Raw genomic sequence first — 17,748 nt, forward strand, 5'->3', positions numbered from 1 at the left:
GGTAGGACAGGGAGCCTGGGGCTGTGCAGGGAGCCTATGGGCGGGGGGGGGCAGGGCAGGACCCTGGACCCCCAGGGCAGGTGCAGGGAGACGCAGGAGGCTGGTGCCCAGAGGGGGAGGGGCGGGGGTGCAAGGAGCACGGGGGGGCAGGGCCCCGGGGCTGCAGCGAGGCGGGGAGCGGTTTGCAGGGCGGACGGGGCCGGGACACGGATCCGAGACCCAGGCGGCTGGGGGCGGGTTCGCAGGGGGCGGGATCGGAACGCGAGGGTTCGAAGGGGGCGGGGCCCAAACACAGGGTTGCAGGGGGCGGGGCCCTAACGCGAGGGTTCGAAGGGGCGGGGCCGGAGCGCGAGGGTTTGCGGGGGGCGGAGCCTGAGCGACGGTTTGCGGGGGGCGGGGCCCAAATGCGGGTTTGCAGGGGGCGGGGCCGTAACGCGAGGGTTCGAAGGGGGCGGGGCCGGAGCGCGAGGGTTGCGGGGGGGGCGGGATACAAGCGGGTTTGCAGGGGGCGGGGCACAAGCGGGGGGTTGCAGGGGGCGGGGCCGAGCGTGGGTTTTCAGGGGGCCGGAGCGCGCCGGTTCGCAGGGAGCAGAACGCGAGGGTTTGTGGGGGCGGGGCCGGAGAGCGTGGGTTTATGGGGGGCGGGGCCGGAGTGCGAGGGTTCGAAGGGGGCGGGGCCGGAGCGCGAGGGTTTGCGGCGGATGGGGCCCAAGCGGGGGTTTGCAGGGGGCGGGGCACAAGCGGGGGGGTTGCAGGGGGGGCCGAGCGTGGGTTTTCAGGGGGCGGGGCCGGAGCGCGCGGGTTCGAAGTGGGCGGGGCCGGAGCGCGCCGGTTCGCAGGGGGCGGGTCGGAGCGCGAGGGTTTGCGGGGGGCGGAGCCTGAGGGAGGGTTTGCCGGGGCCGGAACGCGAGGGTTTGTGGGGGCGGGGCTCAAGCGCGGGTTTGCAGGGGGCGGGGCCGGGGCGCGAGGGTTTGCGGGGGGCGGAGCCCAAACGCAGGGGGCGGGGCCGAGGCCGAGCAGGTTCGCAGGGGGCGGGGCTGGAGCCGAAGGGTTTGCGGGGGGCGGGGCCTGAGCGTCAGTTAGCAGGGGGCGGAGCCCGAGCGCACGCCCCGCCGGAGCTCGCGCTCCGCCCCCGACGCCGCGCGCCGCGTTGCTTAGCGACGCTGGGCGAGGGGGGGCCCGAGGGGCCGGGGGAGCTGCGGCGCCCGTCGCTGAGCTCGGAGGAGCGGATCGCGGCCCGGCGCCTCCGCATCGCGGCCCGGCTGGAGGCCAAGCGCCGGTGAGAGCGGGGGACCGGGACCCCCCCGGACCCGGAACCGGGCCCCCCCCCGATCGCCCCCTGAACCGGGCCCCCCCGACCGCCCCCTGAACCGGGCCCCCCCGACCGCCCCCTGAACCGGGCCCCCCAACCGCCCCCAGACAGTCAGTGGGTTGGACGGGGGCAGCCTGGGGGCCCAACTGTGGGTCTTGGATGCCGACCGGCCTGTCCCTGGGACTGATGCTTCCCCGTCGCTGGGCTGGTGTCTCCTGTAGCCAAGTCACTGCTCGGTCCGTGGGACACGGGCTGTGGGAGCAGCAGCCTTAGAGTTCGGGGACGGGGCCAATAGAAGACCAGCCGCCTTCTCTGCCTTGGGCCCAAGGGGCCGGTGCGCCTCTGCAATCCCTGCCAACCGCCTTGCCAAGGAGATGTGGAACCAAACACACAGCAATCCCCTGGAACTGACTAGGCAGGAGCCTCCCCACCGGACACTGACGTGCTGCACCATGGCAGTAACCCCGTAATCAGTGCTAAGCTCTCACGCCACGATGGGGGGACCCCGTGATCTCCCGTCAGCGTCTGAGAGCATCTGGGTCCCTCTTCCATCGAGCACTGCGCTGATTCGCCCTTGTGGGATCTTACAGGATCACAGAACCAGGTGGTATGGCTCCAGGGAGCTCTTTAAGCTATGGAAGATGACGTGTTACTAAAGTGTTTCTCTTCCCCGTGTCCCCACACAGGGAGGCCCTCGGAGAAGATCCAGATGCGAAGAAGGCTGAGGAAGAAGAGCTGAGCCGGAGCCACCAGCAGATAGAAGAAAGCAGACAGGTCAGACCTCAGCTATGGCAATAGAGATCAACACGGGCAAGTTGCTTAGGGCCCCTGAATCCCACGTCTGGCTCTGGACTCCTAGTCGGGTAGCCAGTGATGTCACAGCCCAGAGTAAACCAATGGACCTGTGTCTTTTGACATAGTGAGAACTAATGTTTGAAAAACATGTCCATGTGCCAGGCAGATCTACAGCCATAAGCTCATGAAAAATGTTGCTTCTGAAGCACCAGCTTCTTCTACCTAGTCACCTTTAGGAGTTCCTGAAAACAGCCTCCTACTTCCAACTCTGCAGCTAAAGCCAGGCAAACACCCACTATACTGAGCTTCCAAGTACCAACCATGGTGTGTGGTACTCGCTCATCGCACTAAGGGTGTAGCGAAGCTAGAACCCACTGGGAAGAACTGGGCCTCATGGTGGTAACAATGATTCTTTGAGATGATTGCCTGCGTAGAGCTGCCCTGCAGGTGACACACATGCCTCGGGCGCATTCGGTTCCTTTCTGTAGATCGAGAATCTGTTGTGAGGCTCTGACTTAGTGAGGAAGGAGGGTGGGGCATGTGGGTCCATGCTGGGAGTCATCTCGAAGACCCACAGTCACCAGGGGAAATGAAACTTTTTTTCTTCTTCAGTGGAAGCAGCAGGTGCACAGACTACTTGTATTTAGGTACTAAATATGGATGTAGGAGCCAGACTTTAAACACCTTGGCTTGAAAAATGCTAGCCAAGTAGTCCTCCACTGCAAGGGGATTGGGCCCCTTTGCCTACGTGGGTTGCTCTGTCATTTTGCTGTGTTCACAGAGGCTAGCTAAGCTGCTCAATGACGGCACGCAGCTAGTGACCAATATCCAGGTGGCTGCAGACGCAAGGGAGACCCAGAGGAGGGCTGAGGAGGACGAACTTAAGCGACAGAGGTAAGAGATCCCGCAGCTCTGCTGTGTCACTGGCAGGAAGATCTTTGCTCCCCTGCTAGGCCCTGCGCATCCCCTGAAAGCACCAGCTCGGAGCAGGGCCACCCACATGCCAATCAACTGGGGCCGCTTTGGCAACTCACTGGCAGGCGAGAACTGGGTTTAATTTACATCAAGGAGCAAATGGCAGCCACCCTCATCTGTAATATGCAGAGGTGGCAGGGAGAAGCTGCAGGTCCCAGCATGCAATGCGGCCTGCCTGATTGGATCTGGATGGAGCATTGCATGCTGGTGTGTATAGCTTCCCCAGCCCGCACTCGGGCACGGAAGGTGATGGTGATTACTTGTGAGAACTGTGTGGCCTGCGGGTTCTCATTTAGCCACCATCCCTGGTTTAGAGGAGCCAGCACTGGCCTCTCCTCTTTGGGATTGCAGTAGAGAAGCCTGGTTGTTCAGCCCCATCTCCCTGCTGTGGGATTTACCCGTTATCATTGGCAAACAAGTCCAACGTTGCTGAATGGACCTGTGCCTCCTAAGAGCCCCCAGTCATTTTCATGGCACTCCCCAGGAACCTGCTGGGACCGGAGAGCCAGGGGACTGATAGGAAATCGTGAGCCTTTCACTTGTGGGTCACTTTGGGAGGGTTTTGTCCTGGGCTAGTTCTTAGGTGATCTGTGTCCATCTCTCGGCTGGCAGCCTCGCTGGAAGTCTCCCTAGGAAAGACAAACCCCCTCAGTCCCTGGCGATGGCCCACTGGCAGGGCGTGTGTGTGAGGGAAGCGTCTGCTGCTGCGGGCACTGGACCTGCTCCATGGATGAATGGAGGCCTTGGGTCCCTCGTACTGCAGATCCAGCCCCTTCTGCTAATGCGAACCTCACTGGGTCGGTGCCTGCTGCTGGAGCTGGGCTTCCTTGGCCAAGCCCACTGGCAGCAGTGGGAATGGTGCAGGGGGTCTGCGACGCTGGCCTCCCGACAGGAAGACACTAACACGGCTGGAAATCTCAATGTGGACGGGGCCAAGGGCAGCCGCCGAACCCTCCACCAGCCCCAGTTGCGTTATCTGCCTTGTGCTGGCTGCTCTCTGCAGGCTCGAGAAACTGGAGAATGAATCCAAGACTAATCAGGACAAGTTTGAAGAGATCACCTCGAAATGGGGCGTGGCCAAAGAGAAAACCATCCCGCAGGACCTGTGGGACGTGCTCAACCTGCAGCAGCAGCAGTGTGCTCTGCTCATCGAAGAGAAGAACAAGCTCATCAGCGAACTGCAGCAGGTAGATTCCCGGAGCCGGGAGTGCGGGGTGTGTGTGTGGAGACAGCTGTGGGGCACGGAGGGTCTTGCTGGAGCATGTTAATGTTAGAGGGACACTGTCCAAGAGTAAGTGACCCAGAACTGCCTGTCGCTTCTCTTAGGCCAGGGTACTGTGCTCCCCTACAATAACAAATCCATATACACCGACTCAGCATACACTCATGTCCTGGCAGTAACAGACCAGGACCCAAGAAACCTGTTCCATACTTTTCCCACCCATACCCAACAACCCTCCAAGTTCACACCCAGGGTTCTTCCCAGCAAGTTACTTTCCTCTCCCTCAGCTCTTCCGTTACCCCTGATTTCTCCAAGCTTTTGTGCTGCTGCTGAGGGGTGTGGGAAATACGGTTCTGTATTGTAGTTTAAATGAATTACTACTCAGAGCTCTGTATTGATATGCCTAGTAAGGAATCCATTTCTCAAAAAACATTTCCTGAATCTTTGTTGTTGTCTGTATTGTTACAGACATAATTGCTGACAGGTATTTTGAAATAACTGACCAAAAATAATTGAAACTGGTGTGATTTTTGACAAATAAAATGTGCAGAATTTTAAAGTGTGTGCAGAATTTTAAATTTTTTTGTTGCAGAATTGTGATTTTTTTTTTTTTACAGAATTCCCCCAGGAGTAATCTCCCTGCCAATGCTTGATTGTTCCTGTAATTTACTCTTGGGGCTTTCTAGTCCTGCCCCCCTTAGTCCAGACAAGGGTTAAATAGCCCAGGAATTGAGGCTTCCTCCTCCTTGCTAGCAAGTGTAGTAGATCTTCCCATCATCTCTTCTCTCTCCTAACCACTGTTCTGTTCCTCAGTTCTCTTCCCTCGTCACTTTCCATAATGGCTGAAGGGGTAGATGCAGGATATTGATTGTTAGGTTCTCTGGCTTGTGCTGAAGCTCTGCAGAGCAGCGTTTCTCAGTTCAGTGTCTGCTCTTCTCCTGCAGGAGCTGAAAAGCAAAGATGACTGGTATGTGAAGGATCTCAAGAAGCAGTCAGACGACATTAACCTGCTGGTGGAGAGAATGGAGGAGCAGATCAGAAACCTAATGAAAACTTACCGTCGGGACCTCACGCAGATTGAGGTAGCAAATGGCCCCATAGCAGGATGGGAGCAAGCAGTGAATTATTCTCACGATAAATCCACCAGGGAGTTCTCCTTAATGGAATTATCTCCGGCAAAGGGGTCTCTTGCTCATTACACTGGCATTTCAGCAACGCTGGGTTCTGGCTTCAGATGTTTCTGTGGACCAGAGCTCTCACTTTGCCAGGTAGAAGTAAAACTGGAGATGAACAGAGCGCTGCGGTTCTGGTTATGTGATTCTGGGTCTTTCCCTCTCTAAGTTACTGGGGATCCAGTGGAGCCCAGGCCAGTAGAGACTGAAAGTTGCTTCTATGTGATGACTGTTCATTCCCAGATGTGTAAGGCCAGAAGGGACCATTCTGATTATCTAGTCCGACCTCCTGTAGAATGCAGGCCAGAGAATTTCACCCAATGGCCCATACGTTTTGGTTGAGCTAGACCGTATCTTTCAGTTTAATGTAGTGGCTTGTTGTGTGAACTGGATTTCATCCTCGCACCCACGCTACACTGTTCACAGACATCTTCCTACAAACCGAGAGAGCCAACAGCCCGCTTATCCCCAGCCCCAGTCACACCAGCTTTTGTACCTGGCAGCTGCTGGCTCTGGGGTGCTGTGGGGGCCATAGGGAGAGCGTGTTGTCTCACGGTTAGAGCCGCGCACTTGGAATCCCGAGGACTGGTTCTCTTTCCAGCCCTGCCGCTGAACCCTGCTGTGACCTCGGGCACAGGGAGAGGATGCCGTGCTTGTGTCTGGGTGGCACCTGGCGGCGATCTGGAGCTGGCTTCTGTCGCGGAAGCCTCTTGCCACTGCTCCCGGAGCTTGGCCCGGTACACAAGGCTTGTCCAGCGCTGGCAGCAAGCCGGGAGCAGGCCTTGCGGTGTGCACGGCGACCCGCTCACAGCACTGTCTCCTCCTCAGGAAGCTTTCGAGCTGGAACGGCGAGAGCTGCTGAGCAGCAACAAGAAGAAATGGGAGCAAGCCATGCAGGCCCACAACGCGCAGGAGGTAAGGGCCCGAAGGGGAATTGTGATCAGCGAAGGAAGGCTCCTAGGCACTGAGCGGCACCATGTCTCAGTCCCTGGGCCCGCTCTTGACATTGAAGAGCCTGGGGTCAGAAGGGGCCAGGTGTGGGCAGAGAGCAGGTGGGCTAAAGCCCAGCCCTTGGCAGGGTAATGAATGCTTCACTCTGCCCTCCTCTTGTAGGGCTGATGCCTGCTACAGGGCAGGCGTAACTCGGCAGCCCAGCAATGCAGGATCAGGCTGCCCTGCGCTCCCTGTCCTTAGCGCTCTGTACCTTGAAGAAGACACGGGAGGCTGGGGAGACATCAGCTGGAGCACTGTGTCCACTGGGCGCCACACGGTTGGAAAGCTGTGGGCAAACTGGAGAGAGTCCAGGGGAGAGAGACAGAACTGATAAAAGGGTTAGAAACCCTGACCTATAGGGAAAGGTTAATAAAACCGGGCCTGTTTAGTCTCAAGAAAAGAAGACTGAGGGGGGGACCTGATAACAGTCCTCAAATCTGTGACGGGCTGTTCTAAAGAGGATGGGGATCCATTGTTCTCCATGTCCGCTGAGGGAAGGACAGAAGTGATGGGCTTTATCTGCAGGAGATTCATGTTAGTTATTGGGAAAAACTCTCCAACTCTCAGGGGAGTGAAGCTCTGGAACACGCTTCCCAGGGAGGTTGTGCAGTCCCCATTACCTGAGGTTTGTAGGAACAGGCTGGACAAACCCCTGTCAGGGGTTGTCTCAGTGGCGGATTAATGATTTTGCCGCCCCCAGGCCCTGAAATAATTGCCGCCCCCAGTCCCATATGAACTTGTTTTAGTTTTTTTACAAATTTGTTTGAACTAAAATGAATCTAAATATCATTAAAATAATTGAACATTTACAAGTTTTATTATAAATAAAATTACAAGTACAGCGGACCCTTGCTTGAACACACGTCTGTATAGCGCGATTTCGCTTATAGCGCGGGACCACGCATGGATCCAAAACTGAGAACCGCTTAATTTCTTCCTTCCAGTCATATTATTAACATTTAGGAGTCTCGCGAGTATGTTTACTAAATGGCATCGCACTGTCATTGGTGGGTTCAATACGCGTTATGATTGGTAGAATCGCGGCGTCACTGATGTCCCGATTACAAAAATGCTGCTATTATAAATTTGCCGGCCTAGGCGATAATACGCCGCTGGGTGCTCTAGGTTCACTTGGTCCTGCCTCAGCGCAGGGGGCTGGACTAGACGACCTCTCGAGGTCCTTTCCAGGCCTACGTTGCTATGACTTTGTGATTCTATAACCTCAGAAAGGTAGGGCTGGAAGGGAGATCAAGAGGGCTTCTAGTCCAGCCCCCCCACGCTGAGGTAGGATGAAATATACCTCAGTGTGGGGGGAGTACTGGACTCCGTTGTGCTAGGACACACAGGATTCCCACTTCCTTCTGCCCTGCCCCCGTCACTACTGCCCCTTCAGCCAGGGCTGGTTGCTTTGCTCTTATGACGGAGGCCAGCACCTTGGAGCGTGGAGTCCGTGCAGAGGGCCCCGAGATACCTCAGTGACGGGCAGACTGGAATTGAATGAATAGACAGGGGATCCCATAGGTGGTTGGTCTTTTTTTTTTTTTTTTACTCATTTTTTGTTTGATTGACTGTTGGGCCACATTCTCAGCTGGCGTAGATCTGCCGAGCTCCCCCGGACTTCAGTGGAGCAATGCAAATTTACACCAGCTGAGCTCTGGCCCCGGCTTTGTACCCGGACTCCTTGCCGCACTGGGGCTCCTTGGTGGCTGTGATGTGCTGGAGCAGGAACAGCCGGCGTCACTTCAGGGGCCTGAAAGGAAAGGGACGGAATGGGCACCCGATTAGCCTGGCTAGCAGCACATACCGGGTGGGCAGGCGTTCAGGGACTAGAGCAGATGGCTGGCTCTGTACCGCCTGTTCCAGTCACACTCACACTACACCCCGTATGCACTGTGTGTAAGAGAAAGACATAGTGTTAGTGTCTGAAGAAAGACTGTCCGGTGTTGGGCACAGGGAGTGACGCTCCTGCCTGGTTCGGTGATAGCCCAGGGTCCCTTGTCCCCACTGGGCTGCTGCCTGGGAATGATCCATATCCCTCCTTGCTTTGGACTTGCCGGGGCAGCTGGGATTGGGAAGGCTGAGCAGCCGATCAGAGCCGTGGCGATTCTCTGCAGTCGTTTGACTCTCCTCTGGTCTCCTGCCCTCAGCTGGCGAACCTGATCACCCGCATGCAGAAAGTGGAGGAGTACGAGAAGCAGCTGAACCAGCTGCGGGTGCAGGATGCCGAGGAGTACACTACCATCAAAATCCAGCTGGAGAACGACGTACAGGTGTGGGGAGCAGAGACACAGGACCCCACTGAGTGCACGGGGCCCACAAGGAGAACACAGCAACCGCTCGGTGGCTGTCATGGGGAAGGGACTCTTTCTTTTTAGCAGGGCTAAGCTAAATGGCTACGTTTCCGCAAACTGCACAGCTTGTACTGAGACGGGAGAGAAGGGCAGCAGAATCAAACTCTCAGCCTTTCTGGGCTTGGCTTCCGTGTACAAAAAGTTAACAGTAGCAAACCCCCACCCCCAGCTGGGGTACCCCTACGCTTCCTCCCTCGTGATTGCTCAACATGCCCCCTAGATCCTCTCAGACAGTCACTTCCAGCTCTCTTCTATCCAGGGGGAGTAGTGAGCCTCATGTATTCGTGAGTTAGCCGTGCTTACTTGCGATCAGCACCTGCTCTTGGGGGGAGGGGGGGGGGTTTCAGGCAAACACTGCCCCCCTGTTACAAGGATAGAAACTTTCATGCATGTTACTTTTATCGGACTAGGCTCAGAAGGCACTTCCCTCTGGATAGACTATTCCAGAATTATCCGTGATTGTGGCTTCCTGTGAAGCCACTGGTACTGACCACTCAGCCGAGAGACTGAACTAGCTGGATCCCTGGTCTGCCCGGCACGGCAATTTCTGTCTTCCTAAGTAACCACCATTCATATTGCAGACCTTGTGACTGAGAAGTAAAATAACCCTCTTCCTACCGATGCGTCTTCAAGTGCTTGAATGAAAACCTGCCCAACAGGAGGGAGGCAGAGAGATTCTCACACCTGCACCTGGATTGTGCGGCTTTCGCTCGGACAGTAGATGCTGCCTCTCGCCCGTGTGCTGCCATGACAGCTGAGGGCCCCTTAACACTCGCGCTGACGTCGCTTGGCTGGGGGCTGCTGGCAGGGAGTTCTGAGCCGGTGACTCCCCTTGCCAGCCGATGGAACAGGACCTGGTGCACGGCTGCCCATGCTGCTGCCTGAGGGGTTGGCATGGGGGTGAGGAAGCTGATGCACTCTCTGTCCATGGCACTGAGTTGGTGGGTGACAGGCTAAATGAGGGGTTCGATAGCATGGCAGTACAGGGAATGTCTGTAGCACCTTTGTATCAAGGAGGGCTTCATACAGGGCTCGTCCTTTAGAGAAGGAGCTTCATTGTAAGACTTCTGCACTGTCCGGTAGAACCTGGGGAGTCCGTTCTAGGCACCCTCTTTCTAGAGCCCCAGGGCCAGCCATGCGATGGCAGGGAGGGGCTCTGGAGTTGCAAACCTTCCCCTGTCAACAACAGAGGATGGCTTTTTATTTTGTTTGGAATCTCAGATCCTGGAGCAGCAGCTGCAGCAAATGAAAGCCATTTACCAGCTGAACCAGGAGAAGCTGGAATACAACTTCCAGGTGCTAAAGAAACGGGATGAGGAAAACACCATCATAAAATCCCAGCAGAAAAGGAAACTCAACCGGTAAAAGATCAGCCCAGTTCATGTGGGGCTGGGGCAACGCCTGCAGCCATATTCAGCACTCTCTGGGTCACTGTCCATGTTCTCGCTGCAGCCCACTGCCCTCTCCCTCCCCCCACAAAGATTGAATATAATTGGGCTTTGCACAGGGGCTCTGTGAGCAGAGTCCTTCCCCCTCTGGGGGTGCTGCAGCCACTGGGCTGGGACAGGGGTGAGGAGTGGCCCATGTTCAGGCACTAGGACATGCTTGCCCTTGTATGTCCGGCTCTGGCTGTATGTATGGATTTATTTACTCCTGGGGGAATTCTGCACGGGTACAGAATGTAGGTCCCCCACGGATATCTTTGCTTCCCCACAGAAAAATGACTTTCTGATGGGGAAGCAAAAGGAAGCCACAAGAGCGGTCATGCGCCCCTCCCCAGCAGTATGTTTCAGGTGCCCAGGGCAGCCGGCAGAGAGGTAAATCACTGTGGGGCGGGGGCAGGAATGGGGAAGACCCGGCTGGTGGCTCCTACCCTGCGGTGGGCTTAGCTGCTAGTCCCGGCTGGGCTGGGGAGGACGGGGTTTCCTCTTCCCCTGCACGGCATCCAGGGCTGGGTCAGACCCACCCCCAGATTTCTCCCCCGGCTGCAGGTAGCTCTGCAAACTCCCCTCCCACCCCACTTCCTGCACCCATCACTCCTCAGCTGCGGGGGGAGGGACCCCTGTACAGGGAGCTGCTCCCCCATCTGCCCAACTCTCGTGCATCCAGACCCCCTCATCCCCAGACCCTTCTGCCAAGCCTCACCTCCCCCCTGCACTCAGAACCCCTCTGATGAGCCCCACACCCCCTGCACCTGGACCATCCCAAATCATCTGCACCTGGATCCCCACCCCACCAAGCCCCAACCAGCTGCTCCTGGATCCCCACTCCACTGAGTCCCACTCCCCCAGTATCTGGACCCCCCACAGAGCCCACCACATCCAGACCCCACCCCCCGCTGAGCCCCACCCACCTTTACCTGGACCACCCTGCAGAGTCCCATTACCGTTGCACCCAGAACCCCCCCGCAATCCCCCATCCCCCACTGAGCTGCTCACACCCGGATTGCCCCACACAGAACCCTCTCAACCCACACCTGGGTCCCCCCATACTAAGCTCCTCCAGACTTGGATCTTGCCTTGCTGAGCCTGCCTGCCCACACCTGGTGCACCTGGCACAGAGGGGCAGGGCTCTGGGCTGTTTCTGGGGCAGGCCCAGTCCTTGTGCTGTGTCAGGGTTGGGTGCAGCCTCACCGCTGAGTCTGTGCCCTGGGATGCGGGGTGGAGCTGCAGGGTGATCTCCCACCTCTGTGCAGCCAGTGGCCTGTGCTCCCCACTGCCACGCTGGAGCCCCCACATTTATTTGACAAATAGAATTTGAAAATATTGGGTGCAGAATTTTAATCTTTTTGGCACAGAATTTGTAATGTTTTGGCACCGAATGCCCTGGGGAGTAATTTGTTGTTGTTAACAGCCTGCCCTCCTCTTCAGGCTGCATGACGTGCTCAATGCCTTGAGAATGAAACTGGCCAAACAGATAAAGCAATTCCAGGAGGAGAACCAGACCCTGACGGCCGACTACAAGCGCATCGTGGAGCAGTACAAGGATCTGCAGAGAACGATGAGGTACGGTGTGCCCCAGAGACGCGTCCTCTCTTTGCGCGGGGAGAATTCGCGTGAGCATTTGAGGGCAGCTTGCCAGGACCCCCAGGGCCTCACCAGAGAGCAGAGAGCAGCCACCCTCCCCTGCCTGCTTGGCTCAAAGTCGAGCATTGCTGGGTGGCCTGTAATCTCTGTGATCTGCTCCACTGTCTTCAAGTTAAAGGCAGCTGCAGCCCTGTTGTGGCACTCGACGGGCAGCTGTGGGGAGAGCTTAATCTCCGAAGCCTGGGACTGAGCATGTCAGGGGCGTCTGACCCACGGGGGGACCCCAGTGTCCAGGGCATGGAACGCTGCATGGGACAAGCCAGAGTCCCCTCCCTGCAGACACTTTGCCGTCATCGATGCCCAGAAGTTCCTGGAGCTCTGGCTGATGAACGAGGAGGAAGCCAAAGGGCTGGCGTGGAAAGCTCTCGAGGCCGATCGCGTCATTCACACCCAGCAGCTGGGGCTCCCCTGGGTGGAGCATGACTCCTGGTTCCTGGACAACGTGGGCCCCATCGTGCACCGCAAGGCAATCAGATCTGCCAGCAAGCTGGCCCAGGAGGTGATGGCATTAACAGGTGGGACACGTGGCGTCTGTAATTCCCCCAGGATCTCAAAGCCCTTCCCATGTGCTGATTGCTGACACCTCCCTGCACCCAATCCCGGAGGAGGAGGCTGAGGCCCAGAGGGGTTCAGCGACTTTCCAGGAGGGCTCAGTGAGTCCTTACGAGGCGGGGATAAACCCCCTGACCCCAAATCTCAGTGCCCTGCTCTGCTTTGTCTCTCCGGGGTGTGGAAGGAAAGCAAAGGGACCTGTCGTCATTGTAAATCCCCTGGGACAGCCAGACCAGATCTCTTTCTAATGACATGCACCTCTGCCCGCTGGCCGAGGCTGGGGTGGCACCACAGCCAGCCCGGCACCTTTTCTGCAAATCCCGTTTTAAAATGGAAACTCCTCCACTCCCAACCACCCCGCACCCCCCTGCTCCTCATTGTCTCCAGCTCCTAGAGGCCAGCGCAATGACAGCCGCCCCTGCAGCTGTGAGCTGCTTGCTGAGGTTTGCATCAGCTGCTGAAGTGGTAACCACACGAGATGGCTGGCACTGCTTCCAGACAGGCCTCCCAGCATCTCCCCTTTCATGGCTCTCCGTCCGACAGCCCTCTGAATAGACTCCTGTGCTGATTCCCTGGGGGTGGTTACCTGTGCCAGGTGAGGAGCGCAGCAGGTGACGGGTCTTCTGAGCTTCCCTCTTCCCTTGTGCTTCAGAAAGCAGCCAGCAGGAAGAGGAGGAGGAGGCTGTGGAGGGAGGAAGAAAAGAGGCAGAGGCGGAGGCTGGAGAGGAAGTTAAACCTCCCCGGCACATCTCGGTGAAGTCTGTGAAATACATCCTGGAGCTCCTGTGTGACGAGTCGGTGAGTCCGTCCTTGCCAGCTCCGACCGCAGAAGGCTCTGTGTCGGCCCTTCGCCGGGCCGGTCCTTCTCAGAACAGCTTCTTGGATCTGAGGATTGTCTTCTTTTCCTGATCCCCCACTCTGGCTTCCAATGGGTTCAACGGTCAGGTCCCCGTGCTTTCTACAGCAACACCCGGCACGGTGCGGCCGTGAGCTTCCACTGCCCGCACCCAGCACAGTGCGGCCGTGAGCTTCCACTGCCCGGGCAGCATCTCTTGCTGCAGAATGTGTGTGTGAGGGGAGATGCTGACATGTTTGGTGCCACCTGCATGCCACACCTTGGGGGAGGGGGTAGAATGGGGCTGGTGCAATATAGGATACATCAAAATAGCAATTGGCTAAGCTGCGTTCGCAACAGCTTGTAGGGATCTAAAAACATCCTTCTGGGGAGTGTCCTATGGATTGGCAGGGTCAGACAGCTGTCGCGCCACGGCACGAGCCCCGGGAGATCCCCCTGCCAGGGTAAACACAGCCCTGCAGGAACTCGCAGCCCAGCGCCCTCCGCTCTGCCAGTTGTCCAACAGAGACTCAGTGAGCGCGAGCCCTGCTGGAGACAGCTCGGGCTTCTGTGTCAGTGACACCTTCCACATCAAACAGCTGCTGGACGGGGTGTCACAGCTGTCACGTACCAGATGTGGCCTGTGTAGAGGGTCCACCCCAGAGGGATACACGGGTTTTTAATACACTGCCCGCTGTGGCTGTCATCAGCTCCGGAGAAGAGGGTTATACCTGGTGCCACCTACTGGCTGAACAGTATAATCCAGTTTGGCATTCCCATACATCCTGTCCCAGCTGATGCTCATCAGACGCACTAGAAAGTGATCTCCAAGTGCACAGGGGGATGTGATTTCCAAGGTAACCAGGCCCACTGCCCCACCCTTATCCTGCTGTTGTGTGAATGCTAACCCCCCATGAGATTGGGCTTTTCTACACCCCAGTCTGCGGCAGGTTAGGGCATGTGCAGTGGGATTCGAATCCCCATTGCAAATGTTATTTAAAAACCTCTCTTAGTACGCCCAGGGCAGGAGGTTCAGAGCTGTGAGCTGTGCTACATTATAGACCTGGAGGAGAAATGTTCCCATCCCTCTGGATCACTTGAGTCCTCGTTATTTGAGCATGGAGGTTAGCACAGAGTAACTGGGCTGTGGCTGGCTCTGGGTGAGTTAGCGGCTTTGGGATCCTAGTGTGAATTGAAACACTCGCTCCTGTGAACTCGACGTCTTCCTGTGATTTCCTTCCAAGGGCTTCCTGATAGAGACCAAACTGCTGGGACTCCTGCAGCCTCTGGAGAGGCACGAGCGCTCCCTGATGAGGCTGGATGCAATCTTTGCGGTTGGTTGGGCGTCTCGCACAAAGCACATGGGTAGGGGCGCTGCAGGAACACACCCCAGAACCAGCAGGGTGTGCTGGGGAAGGAGTACGGCGCCTGCGGGCTGAGAGCTGCTGGTGGATGATGCAGCTCCACAGGGGCGGACCTGCTGAGATGCTGCCGTTAGAAGCCTGTCACCTGCAAGGGGGGGAAGGGAGGAGGGGCAAGTCCCGTGCACATGTAACTTCCCGTAGGACTCAGCGGGGCGATCTCGTGTGCTCTGGTCCGGGAGTTTAGCTGGGGAAGGGGCAGGGGGGAGGCTCCCTTCCCAAGGAGGATTGAAAGGCAGAAGGAATAAGAGAGAGGGGATGTACCTGAAGCCAGTTCCTCTCTTTGCCACCCCTAGTGCCATCAGCTCCCACTCCCCTGGCACTCCTGCCTCGCTCCCACTGATCCCCCATCCCCAATACACTCCTGGGCCTTCCGGCTCCCTCTGTGGATTCAGCAGACAACGAGGGATCGGCCGCCCTGAAGGAGGAAGGCACGGCCCATCAGAGCTCGGCGGCATCACCGTCCTCTTTGCTCTTCCATCCCGATGACGTCCTCAAGGCCCTCAAAGCATTTGTCCGGGACTTCCAGAAGCCGAGGTGAGGTTGGGCCGTGCGCGGAGCTCGTTAGCTGGGAATGGGGCGGGGAGCTGGTTGGGAATATGAGGAGTAGGAGAGAACGGGCTGCAGGAGTAGCCCCTTGATCTGAGCGTGTGAGCTGGGGGAGGGGCAAGGCCCGGGAACCGCGGGAGTGAGGCTGGGGAGAGTGGAAGAGGGGCATCTAGGCTGGGGATTGGCTGCCAATGCAGTGGGAGGGTGTGCTGGGGTATAGAGGTTGGGCTGGTCTGCTCAGCAGTGGAAAGGTCCCCGCCGTCTCCCCCAGGCACAACTGGTTTCTGTAGGCGACATTGACAAGAGGTGGGGCAGGGTGGGTTCCCCACAGCGAGTGGGGTTCACTCGGCACGGGAGAGCTGTGCAGTGGGGAGCAGGTTGGATCGGGTGGGGTGAACGTGGTGGGGCAGGCAGACGTGAATGAACAGTTGTGGAGGAGAGGAACCAGTCACTGCCCGCAGGGAGCTGTGAGGCTAATGCCGGCGCTGCCCCAAGCAATGGCCCCTCCTTTCAGACCTGGCGGAGTGACTGAAAGGATGGGCAGAGCGGTGCCCTGAGCCCAGGGCTCCTCTCTCTGCCCCCATAGGGACAAGCGGCCGCAGGTGAAGAAGGTGATGGAGGAACGGGACAACTCCAAGGACTCTGAGTATTGGGAGGCCCTGGCTCACGTCATCCCAGAGCCAAAGCTGAAGATTTGGGATGCGCTGGAGGCAGCGTTGGAGAAATACTAGTAAGTGCCCCAGCCAGGGGCCCCCAACCACCCTACCCTCGGGTGTGAGGGCACCAGGCCCGGCAGTGCTGACGGGGCTTGTCCTTAGAGACGTGCTGCAGACACCAGCCCTCTGGGCTGCTTGCCCCCCAAGCTGCCAGTGCACACCTGGGGGGCTTGTCTTCACGTGGGCTCAGCTTGGGGGAACCTGCAGACGCTGTCTGTACAAAGGGTTAACTGGCCATTCATTAACTCCGGTGGAGTCCAGCTCCCAGTGGGGAAGCGCTGGTGGCTGGAGGTAGGGTGACCCCTGGTGGTGGGATAGTAGAAGATCAGTTTCTTGTATGTGGATGATTCATGTCTGGCTCTTTCCCATCTTCGAGTGCTCTGTAAATGACCAGAGCGTGACTCTGCAGCGCCGTCTCCTTTGATGGAGGTTTTCCACCAGTGACATTCACAGCATCAGTCGCTCGAGCAGACAGAACCCTCCCCCCAGCTGAGCTTCCCAGTCCCTGGGCCCCTGCAGTCAGGGGGGACCGGGCTATGTCAGTGGCGTTCTCCGGGGTACACTCAGCCATGGAGGGCGAGCTGGGAAGAACACAGGATCCATCTGAAACGCCAGGGGCAATTTGTGGGCGACACAATCGGTTTAGCCAGGCGGGGGCACCGCTCACCCCCTGCTCTTGAGAAAAGCGGGGCCACAGCTGTACGTGTGAAATGCAAAGGGGGCATTAAAAGCCCCCAGGCCCCTGAGGAAGAGGCTTTGCCATCGGGAGGTTTCACCCATGTCCCTTCTTTGTGAAGCTCCGTGCTGAGCCAGCGGGCGAAGATGCTCACGGATCTTGACGGGCTCCAGCAGCAGAACACGGAGCTGCACATGCTGCTGCATCAGTACGTCACCTCCAAGGTGAGTGGGAGAGCTGGTACCTCGCTGGGACAAGGGCCCGGGCTCTGGGAGCGTCCCTCACTGGCCGTTGGAGCGCTACGGGAGGGCTCATTGCTAAGGGTGCCAGAGGCCCTGCATGGCAGCTGCCCCCATGGCCCTGTGGCAGTGAGCAAGGGTGAGGGGAGGTGATGCAGCGTATAGCCGGCCCAGCTGACACCTCGCGGGCTGCAGGCAAGCAGAAGAGGTGGTTTCTGAGCGGTGGGAGGTGGAACAGGCTGGTCCTTAGGACTGCAGCCAGGGCCTACCCGTTCATCCTCTGCCAGCCAAGGTGGGCAAGTGGAGGGGTGGAGAGATGCCAGGGGGATGGGCAGAGGGCCAGGAGGGGCTCTGAAGGCCAGCAGAGGGTTGCGTAGTGGGGTGGGCCCAGCAGACACCTCTCCAGGGGGTGAAGTGATCGTGTGTGTGCAGAGAGAGGATGCCGTTGGGACAGATGAGCAGAGCAGGAGAGAGAAACCAACCCCGCAGTGTTTGGTCTGAGATGGGCAAAGGGTCCTAGGTCCCCGGCATGCAGGGTTAGCGAAGGTGCCAGGTTGGGGGACGGGGGGCACATGCAGTACGTGCCTTATTGTTCCACGACGTGAGTATTCATGGCTGGGAATCCGGCGCCTTCCCAGACGCAGCACGCGCTGTACACGGAGAGGACAGGTGGGGATGAGCAGGGGACGCTCACTGTCCCTGAGCCCTGCTGAGCGGCAGTCACCTCCCATGGGAACGGGGAGCCCCAGTACTAGAGTCCGCCTGGACCCGGCAGGGGAATAGAGCAGCTCTTCTCCCCCCCGCGGCTGGGAACCGGAGTATAATGCCAGCAGGCAGAGAGTAGTGGCACCTCG

At 58.1% G+C, this 17,748-nt stretch overlaps 1 protein-coding gene across 1 annotated transcript in view; it reads left to right on the top strand.

The window, feature by feature from the left end:
- Positions 1-17,748, top strand: part of DRC1 (dynein regulatory complex subunit 1) — a 59,866-nt gene that overhangs the window by 41,824 nt on the left and 294 nt on the right. Inside the window, exons 3-17 of the mRNA XM_054022913.1 lie at positions 948-1,279; positions 1,999-2,086; positions 2,889-3,001; positions 4,086-4,269; positions 5,249-5,386; positions 6,305-6,391; positions 8,617-8,739; positions 10,042-10,181; positions 11,691-11,825; positions 12,186-12,421; positions 13,111-13,256; positions 14,538-14,712; positions 15,104-15,251; positions 15,850-15,993; positions 16,777-16,879. Of these exons, the coding sequence (XP_053878888.1) occupies positions 948-1,279; positions 1,999-2,086; positions 2,889-3,001; positions 4,086-4,269; positions 5,249-5,386; positions 6,305-6,391; positions 8,617-8,739; positions 10,042-10,181; positions 11,691-11,825; positions 12,186-12,421; positions 13,111-13,256; positions 14,538-14,712; positions 15,104-15,251; positions 15,850-15,993; positions 16,777-16,879 (2,292 nt within the window). The remainder of the gene's footprint in view (positions 1-947; positions 1,280-1,998; positions 2,087-2,888; positions 3,002-4,085; positions 4,270-5,248; positions 5,387-6,304; positions 6,392-8,616; positions 8,740-10,041; positions 10,182-11,690; positions 11,826-12,185; positions 12,422-13,110; positions 13,257-14,537; positions 14,713-15,103; positions 15,252-15,849; positions 15,994-16,776; positions 16,880-17,748) is intronic.

The sequence above is a fragment of the Malaclemys terrapin genome, chromosome 3 (genome assembly GCF_027887155.1).
Source record: "Malaclemys terrapin pileata isolate rMalTer1 chromosome 3, rMalTer1.hap1, whole genome shotgun sequence".
NCBI classification, from domain to species: domain Eukaryota; kingdom Metazoa; phylum Chordata; order Testudines; family Emydidae; genus Malaclemys; species Malaclemys terrapin.